Source organism: Sinocyclocheilus rhinocerous, unplaced genomic scaffold, assembly GCF_001515625.1.
Source record: "Sinocyclocheilus rhinocerous isolate Xijiao unplaced genomic scaffold, SAMN03320098_v1.1 scaffold460, whole genome shotgun sequence".
NCBI lineage: Eukaryota > Metazoa > Chordata > Actinopteri > Cypriniformes > Cyprinidae > Sinocyclocheilus > Sinocyclocheilus rhinocerous.
The window spans coordinates 1,111,344-1,121,616 of NW_015667268.1; the positions used below are offsets into that span (position 1 = coordinate 1,111,344).

Below are 10,273 nucleotides of genomic sequence, written 5' to 3' on the forward strand. Positions count from 1 at the left end.
GAGACAGGTCAGTGGAAGTTTTTTTTTTTCGTCTAGAGACGTGTTTTTAGAAGCTGAATTTATTTGAACTTGAGCGCCGTGTTTTAGAATGATGTATTATGTGCGAAAAGCTGCTATAAAGACCTGAGACGAGCGCAGCATTCAAACACAAATTCAAAGACGTCCATAGCGCATTTAGTTACCCTACTAAAAGGTACTTCACAAATATAGATGGCAGAGTAGCTATTGAATAAAACAAAATCGCATAAGCAACAAATTCGAAAATCTGACATCCAGGAAATAATCTGTTTTAGGCAGCAGTTTTACCACAAATACAGACAAGTGATACCACCACAACCACCAGAAATACTTAATTGTGTCTGCTTTACAATGAAACACAAGCTCATTGCGACCGATTCCCTGACATAATACATTCATTGCGACCCATTGAACAGATGCATCATTTTAAGTTAGAACAACTTGAACAGCAACAAAAAATAACAATGCAGCAAAATAATCAACTATCATCTAGCCCTCTATCAAACATTAAAAAATTATTTCATCGTACCTTTAGCTTACTCAGTAGTGCTGCATTCTTAGTTGAACCGCTTGTGTGGGAAGTTTGTGTTCCTGCTGTTGCGGAGAAGTCCAGCGACATGACAAAGAAAGTTGATTCTGATTAATCCTCTTGTGTGCATTCGAAAGTGCTGATTGGCTCACAGATAGAACCAAGTTAGAGTTCAACTTTGGAGATAGAGCCTTTGTTTTCTAAATAAAAAGTCCTAAAATGTACACAACTTTAAAAAAAATAACAATGGAAATAAGTTGTCACAGAATAAGAATGTGAATTTGTACCTCTGGGTACTTTTCTGCGGCACCGTTTTTACATACCTTACTGCACGTTTCACCGCCGTTTCAAAGAGAAATGTCCACTGAGTGGCGCTAAAACACGGGCTCAATACGTGAACCCTGGCACGTTTTTTTGACGTTGATATAGGTACGTATTGCGGCAGTTCAGAATTCAAATATCTGGGGACTGTCGCTAAAAGTTAATGCTCTATCGTGTTGGAAATATGCCCTACACCAAACCCAACCCTAAACCTACCCGATAGTGTTAACAAATGCAAAACTGATATAAAAATGCACTTGTTGATTCAACCGTGTCATTTGAACTTCCTTATATGCAGATTTATCGAATCGTTTTGTCGAACCGTAGTTACACGGGAGCTCCTCACCTCTCAAGCATGTCTCCGTACTCTGTGAGCTACCGAACAAACCTACCATCGATGAAAACCCAGAGTGGTGCTAAAACACGGGTTCAATACGTGAACCCTGGCACGTTTTTTTGACGTTGATATAGGTACGTATTGCTGTGTTTTTATTACGTTGCTTTAGGAACGTATTGCGGCAGTTCAGAATTCAAATATCTGGGGACTGTCGCTAAAAGTTAATGCTCTATCGTGTTGAAAATATGCCCTACACCAAACCCAACCCTAAACCTACCCGATAGTGTTAACAAATGCAAAACTGATATAAAAATGCACTTGTTGATTCAACCGTGTCATTTGAACTTCCTTATATGCAGATTTATCGAATCGTTTTGTCGAACCGTAGTTACACGGGATTCGAACCGGAGCTCCTCACTTCTCAAGTACGTCTCCGTACTCCGTGAGCTACCGAACAAACCTACCGTCGATGAAAACCCATAGATATGAAGCTGGATATGTGCGGTGCTAACGTTCAAAAGCGTCGGTTTTCAAATCTCCCAGCATATTAATATTGTCTTGAAGTCATAACATGATATTCTTCAAGTAATTGTGTGAAAATTATGCTTTATTAATCGAAACTCTGTAAATCATACTCTGTGTGAAAATAATTTAAAAGGTGTCGGAGTTTTACTGCCTCTAGTGTTCATTTCTTTTGGAAACTGCAGTGATATGTACTTATTGGTACATATTTCGTGTCTCGCTAAAAAGTGCCCCAAGGTACGTTTATGCCATGAGACCACGTAGAAAATGTCAGATAGAACCTTATAATTCCAAAGTGACGATATTGTATTTGTGAAAACTGCTTTTCTATGTGGCTAAATAGAAACTCAGGATTCAAGTCATGTATTTAAATGAAGATGGTGAACAAAAATAAAGCTACTATGGCTTAGTACAAAGAATGAGACCCTGCCACATCACTTTGACATTGCAATCGCTTCCTCTATGATAACCACATTTAACAAATATTTAAATTGATATGCAACTCATTTCTTAATCTATTGTTCTTTTTAGGTTTAACCAGGGTGTAAAATTATTGACATTAAAGGGATAGTTCACCCAAAAATGAAAATTATGTCATTATTTACTCACCTCATGTTGCTCGAAACATGTATGAGGTTGTTTCTTATGTTTAACACAACACATAAGAAGATATTTTGAAGAATATGTGTAACCAAACAGTTGACGGTAGACACTGACTTCCATAGCATGGAGAAAAAAAATGCTATATATGTCTATGGCTACCGTCAACTGATTGGTTACCAGCATTCTTCAAAATATCTTTGGCAGCACTTTAGTTTAGGGACCAGTTCTCACTATTAACTACTTGTTTAGTAACATGCATATTACTAGCATATTGGCTGTTTATTAGTGCTTATACAGCACATATTAATGCCTTATTCTGCATGATCACATTTTATATCCCTCAATCCTATCCCATACCTAAACTTAACAACTACCGTACTAACTATTAATAAGCAGCAAATTAGGAGTTTGAGGAAAAAGTCATAGTTAATAGTTAATTAATAGTGAGAGTTGGTCCCCAAACTAAGTGTGACCGTACCTTATTTTGTGTTAAACGGAGAGAGAAAAAATCCTATAGGTTTGTAATAACATGAGGGTGAGTAAATGATAAGTGCATGTTTGTGGAGCTGATGTATTGATTACAGTTGTGTGAACCATCAACATATTCAAGCCTGAATGTATGTATGTGTGTGTTTGTGCATCAGGTCCTTATCGGGCAGAATAGTTGGAGGCGTCTGGTGGTTCTTCACCCTCATCATAATCTCGTCCTACACGGCTAACCTGGCTGCTTTCCTCACAGTAGAGAGGATGGTCTCTCCCATAGAGAGTGCTGAAGATCTAGCCAAACAAACGGAGATCGCATACGGAACCTTGGACTCAGGATCAACCAAAGAGTTCTTTAGGGTGAGTCTCCTACCGCTTGAGAGAGTTATGTATCTGCATTGATCTTGCATTGAGTTGAAATCTGCAGGATTAAAATGCATCAAACTTCAATGGCTGTGCGCACTTTCAAGTCAGAATCCATCCTTTAGTTAGACTTGTGGCTGTTGAAGAAACAGACACAAGAAGAAAGGTTCCCACAGTGCTACAGTTTGTTGTGCTTTAGTCTTTGTCAAACCTTTCTTTCATTTTAATTATTATTCATCCAATTCATTCTCTATCCACTAGATAGTGCACTTTGTGCCATTCACCATACAGAACATTGGAAATATGCAAACAAGTAGCCAATTTCAGTCGCAGCTTCAGTGTCTTGTATAGTGTAAGGGGCAGGACAACTCCGATTCTAGATGGCATTTGATTGGACAGAAAATCGAATGAGAAGCTGAAGTGCAGAATGATGTCATCAAAATCATTGAGAGGCTTGCATTTTTAATGCATTTATCTTCTAAATGGAATGTTGTCATTGTTTTGGTGCATACTAGCTTACTTTAAGGCTAACATTCATACTAATAAGGAAAAAAATGGGAACTTTATGTGCTTTCACAAGTTCAAGGGTTCAATTGAAGAGTCATTAACAAGTTGAACATGCAGGTTTGTGGGTCAGTATCTACTTCATCCAACACTCATTTGGATCACACTTTTAAGAGCCCTTAAAAACTCACTATTTACTTAGTATAATATTAATGAATAAAACATTTGAAGTTTATATGATAATTGCAAACTAGATGAACTTTGGAATGGCCAGCAATAGAGAAGCTGAACTCAGCACTAGAGGCAGTGCAGCACCAACAGCTTGAATAGCTTTTCACAAAAATTATGATTACAGGAGCAGATTGATAAAGACTTATTTTTGCATCGTTCCTTGCATAATACTGTGTTATGACCTCTACACAATTTTACCATAGTGCACAATTTGTAACTAATACATCTTGACTTTTGCATCACATAATCAGTTACATACGTATGGCTTTTCTGCAGCAAGTAAACTTGCTCGGTAGCGCACCTGGTACAGCGTTGCACTTGCGGTAACGACTCATGTGAAACACAATCACAATAAAAGAGCTTGAAGAGTTGTAGAATCCAACTAAAGTGGCATGGCTTTCTCACTTTTGCTTTTGTTAACACTATCAATTAGATTTTTTTCCCAGTGAGCCTGGTTTGTAAAATCACCTTTAACTATAAAATGCTCAAAAAATGACGCATGCCACTGGTGCCTTGGTGTTTCCAGGTTTCTTTATTAGTATAGCTTGCAGTGCTTTTTTAGCCAACCACCTTCACCAGTTAAATCTGGCTCAGCATGGAAATTCATTACAGCAGGGAGACCACTTGGAGCTTGTTGTTGGAGGACAAACAAAAAGAAATATCAGCTCTGCCAAGAGCTGCAATCGCTCCTTTCCCGCACCTGCTTGTTAGGGAAATTCCTCTTTTAGCTGAAACAGTCAGTCAGGTCTGCGCTATACAGCCCTTTTTGATGAAGCAGTCATTAAGTCAATGGAGATGATTGCTGTAGATGCTATGTACAACCTCGCGTTAGCCTGAGCTGTCAGAGTGAAGGAAAGGCAAAGGCAGACAGGTGTCTCTGCAGCCTAATCAAATCCTGCATATGGCCACAGAGGTCAGCTTAAAAACCGTAATTAGTTGCTTTACCTGGGCCTGCAAATTGTGCGTAATGAAAAGCGTCCCAGAGGGTCAAATAGTACGCTTGAAAGATATTTAGAATAAAGTAAGCAATACATCCATGAGCACATTGAGACCGACATTGCAATTAGGGCTGAAATTAGCTATCTGCATGTTTCTTTAAAACTTAAAAACTGCTTGCTCTACACACACACATCCATTAGGAGGTATGTTTACTGCCCTGTCAGCTGCAGGTTTGCACGGCGGCATGCGTTTGATGTCATTAAAGGTTTGCAAGTTGACAACCGAGGGGTTTGGGGATCTCAAATATTCTATATAATGAGTGTCCTAGTTTCTACAGCTTTCAGATTTCCAATGACATGTGTGAACTGCTATTCCAAAGGAATTTTAATTAAAAGCACAGAGGTTTGACGGGGGGGGGGGGGGCCCTTATTAATGGAGATTCAAGCTCTATTTTAGATCTGTTTTCAGTGATTAATGGAGATACAAGCTCTATTTTAGATCTGTTTTCAGGAAACACATTCCAGTTTAATTAGAGCCATACGGCGGAGAACAGCTGGATGTTTCAAATCATCCACAACATTTGGAGCGAGACATATGCCATCGCCTTTGACACAACCCCCAAGTTTATTATTTATATTTAATTTATTTGCTTGGTTTACTCAACATTTACAAAAAATATTTCAAAGTTGTTAGTCTATAATGACTTTTTGTGTTTGGTGCTCAACTCTGCACTCAGAACCAACTACACATTGGGCCTGTTTACACCTGGTCACTTCATGCGTTTTTTCTGATTGGATAGCTATCCGATCGTGAAAAGACCAGGTGTAAATGCCCTCTGAAACACATTCGAGACGGATATAAATCCGATCGCTCAAACCACTTCAGGAGCTGGTCTGGGACGCATTCCAGACGAAACTGGACAAGGGTAAATTTAAATCCGTTTTGCGACGACACATTTAGGAGGCCAAGCGTAAATGGAAACGTTTTAACAAATCGGATAGAAATCCGATCAGCGAAAACGCATGAAATGACCAGCTGTAAACAGGCCCATTGTGTCAATATTAAGTAACGTACTGAAACGCATTATAAATCCTAGCATTGTAAAATCTATTGCTGCAATGCAATGCATCATTCAGACAATATTTTGAATTGTTTGTGGAATTAGATTTGCTATGATATGTTCTACATGCACACATCATTTTGGTAACACTTTATTTTAAGGACCAATTCTCACTATTAACTAGTCGCTTATTAGCATGCATATTACTAGCATATTGGCTGTTTATTAGTAGTTATAAAGCACATATTAATGCATGATTCTGCATGACCATATTTTAGATCCCTTAACCCGACCCAATACCTAAACTTAACAACTACTTTACAAACTATTAATAAGCAGCAAAATAGTTAGTTAATAGTGAAAATTAGTCCTTAAAATAAAGCGCCACCATTCTTTCTTATAAATTCAAAATAATAATAAAATAAATAAGATTCTTGACCTGTGATAATATGTATAATTAGATACGTTTATGTGATAAATAACGTGATGTACTTATCTCTCCTAGTACATTAGAATCTATGAAATAACGTGTGTGTTACCTTTAACGGATTTGTACAGCTTTATCTTATGGAAAAAGAACAGTCCAGTCAGATTTAATGGAGAGCTGTCTCCTTGAAGAGATGAAATATTGCATTTATTAAAAAGGAGATATGGTGCATGAAATCTTTTTTTATTATTTAAAACTATCACTGTACATCTGGCCCAATCTGTGATGATTGAGAGAGTCGGGTCAGGTTATTCCAGCACTGAGCAATCAGCCGGGTGATGCTGTTAAAATGCTATTCTCCACTGACAGGTTTTAGAGCAAAGGAGGGTTTGTTAAAATCTCAAACAGCCAAGTGTCATTCGGTTTGTCCTACTGACAATGGCGATGATTCGTCTGACATTGCTTGTGTTTCAGAGGAGAATAAATATATATCAGTTTTATTGAAAGAGTGCAGATGGTGGATAACATGTAATCCTTGATCAATATCTTCTCAAGGTGCTCACATGGGTTTCTCACGTAAAGAACGGCAGCGATGCACTGCAGGCGCTCGTATGCTCACAATTTTAGCTTTTGTTGACTACAGTAGTTTTACACTCTGGTTTCATCTGTTAAACAAACTGTGTGAAAGAAATTATTCTTTGTCACACCCTATTAATTTAGGTATTTAGATCATTGATTTCCCAAGGGCACACTGACAAAGTACAATGATACTGCTGAGACATTTTTGGCACCATGGCATTACTGTTGAGAGAAACAAAAACTTGGCAACACTTTGTACTAAGCATACAGTAATAAAGCACTTAATTTGCAACCTATTAGTGAGATCTTCGTTGATTACCTGTAAATAATGCATTATTGTTGTTTAATTAGCTCATATGTAAAGAGTTAGGTAAATGTTAACTTTAGTGAGTCAGGTTGAGTCCGGTCAGAGCTGGCTTGTTCATGCGTTTGCCTGAGCTGGTGAAAGTCTAAAACCGCTCTATAGCTGCCCACTGGGCACATTAAAAAAATAAAACCGTTTGTAGCCTCACTTTTCTGTGTGGTCTGTCCAGTCCAGTGCACGGTTAGTCATGCAGTGTTTCCTTTCATGTATTTTAAACTTTTATATGCGTTACAACAATCGCATGCTAAATGAATGTTGAATGTGCAGGAAAGGCTCAGGAAGTCTCACAGCACATATATTATTTCTAATCCAAACCTATATATCACGCGTAACTCTGCAAGCTGCATCCAGCATGACTCCCCCAAAGCATGAAAACACTTTCACAGCTGAGGAATTATGGGAAAGGGTCACTAAACCTTATACATTATATAGAACAATATGCCTGGCCTTGAAATTAAAAGCACCTCACGGAGTGAACTTTCAAGACCTTCAGGCAAAAACTCTAGGGAAACACAGGCTGATATGCCTGACAGTTGTGAGTTAATGAATAAAATTACTCCTAGCAGATGCTTTTTGATTATCTAATGCAATGACATTCGCACATACTTTTTGGAAGTGTTGTACACCGAGTAAAGCTTCCCGGTGAGTAACAACTCAAGCAGTATACTGCAGAAAAGCAACGGGCAGTTTTAGAGAAATATGTTCCGTCTGGAAAGCGAATGATTCAGAAGTAACGCTCTAGTGGAGAGCGAGATGGTGCGGCTGATATGAGGTGGATGTCAAAAGCACCATAATAGGCTCTGTGGCGAGGACAGAGATATGAGGAGAGGCTGAGAGACGGGTATGATGAAAGCAGTCTGCAATGTGTGGAATATGTTTACTCGGGACATACAGCTGCTGTACATCGATTAATGCACAGATCAAAGAGCTGTGTTAGAGCCAGGGGAGGACTGTTTGTAATGATTCCGAACTCTAAAATAGATCTAATTATCTATTAGGGATGGAACGATTACCGGTTTCACGATAAATCACGATAAAATGCCCTGACGGTTAGTATTATCGTTTAAAATTCAATTATCATCAAAACCGTATTTGATTATTGCGATTTTGAAAACTCGCGGTAAATCCTGTCCAGCCAGCATCAGTCTGACGCAGAAGCAGCATGCAATAACCGTGATATGAAATTTTCATACCGTTACATCCCTATTATCTATTTTCTTCCAGTTTCTTTTATAGCTCAAATATATGGTCCATAATATCTGATTAAAGGGACAGTTCACCCCAAAATGATCATTTGCTGTTAATTTACTCTTCCTCAAGCCATCCAAGATGTTCTAGGTGACGGTAAAGGAGATTTTTAGCTGAAACCGTGCTCCTTGGTGATTCATAAAATGCAAGCTGCACATTTTTGAGAAATAAAAAAAAAGCATATGAAGGAACACTAAATGAATACCCGTGGCTCCAGACGATATATTGAGATCTTATGAAGTGAAACAACTGGTCTGTGTAAGAAACTGAAGATTATTTACAACATTATTACCTGTGATCCAGAGCCTCAGGCAAGAGTGATGCTCTGGTCCGCGAACGAATCATTATTTTGAACTGGTTCTTGTTAGTGAACCAGTTCACCGTTGATCTAAAGAAGCATTCAATTTCAGCATAACCAACTCAAGAACCTTATAGAGTCGCAATGGGTTTGTGGTTTTTAAGCAAACATGCTGCAGAGATCCTCAAATGTAAAACGATCTTCAAACTGTTGAGCATTTTCTCACATCAGTGGCATGTGTGACAACAGACTTTAGCAGCAGATTTGTCCCCGTACGACAGAGACAGCGCAGCAGCTTGTGTCGTCACGCTGAGAGCCGTTTAATTCTGCTCTCTGAAAACTACCTGTCTTCCCAAACGTGAGCTAACAGTCTTCAGAAGCCTCGCTCCTCAACCTCTCACGGCCCCGTAGAGCAAGAGCAGCAGTAAACACTTTCTTTTCCATTGGAAGTGACACTAATGTGAAGTTTATATGCCAGGCTGCGCGTCTGCAGTGCGGTGACACTTTCATTTTGCGAGCTGAATGATATGACCCCCAGCTCGGCACAAAACTGAAGGGAGGAGAGAATGGCTGAGCTTTCAACTTCACGTCACTCTTGCTGCATCTCTACTCCTCTATCTCAGTTGTTATTCGCACGTCTTCAGTAGTTGAAGTGACATATTGAAGTAGAGCGGAGACAGTTTCAGAGCAACAGCTCTAGTTTGAACCAAAGTAGTATTGTAGGACTGTCTCGCCTCGAAGGAAGGTTTAAACGCTTCCCATTATAGCTGAGGTAGTGCAGTGTAAGCATGATGTAAGCATGTATCCTGTGAAACATTTTATCATCAACTAATTTCATTTAATATCAATTTAAATTAATAATATATTTTCATTTAATTGCAAATAACATGCAATTAAGTGTCTGAAAACATTACATTCAGTTCATAAGCATAAAGTACATTTTTTTCATAATAAGTACTTTTTTAAAAGTATGCAGAAGTGTATTCAAGGGTCATCATAGATTACAATGGTACTACTCTGGTAAATGTCAAAAACACATGGTATTACCATGACAAAAAAGGTACTATATTCTGCTTAGATAACACCCATGCGGACATTATATGCTTCTGAGTAGGAAGACAGTTTTGGGACATATCCCAGCACACAATTTTCAGTGTACTATGATTTAAGGGGCACTAATTATCATCTTGAATACTATTAGGATAGATGGTATGCCAGTTGGGATGCAGCAATATTTTTGTCATGCATTAACGTGAAAACACTTTTCAGAAAATCATTTTTAACATCTTTGACTTTGAACTTGCAATGAGTGAAGTACAGTCTTCATAGATGTTTCACAAATGGCCTCTATTGATATACTACTCATGCAATATTTATTGTGTTATTATTGACAGAGAATAGCTGACAACTCAATATTTAGATCCAGATCCTGTCAATAGCACCATAT

The 10,273-nt window shown here is 38.4% G+C and overlaps 1 protein-coding gene across 1 annotated transcript in view; it reads left to right on the forward strand.

Moving 5' to 3' along the window:
- LOC107733408 (glutamate receptor 3-like) overlaps positions 1-10,273 on the forward strand; it is a 152,008-nt gene that overhangs the window by 113,645 nt on the left and 28,090 nt on the right. The window contains exon 12 of the mRNA XM_016545008.1: positions 2,975-3,173. Coding sequence (XP_016400494.1) covers positions 2,975-3,173 — 199 coding nt within the window. The remainder of the gene's footprint in view (positions 1-2,974; positions 3,174-10,273) is intronic.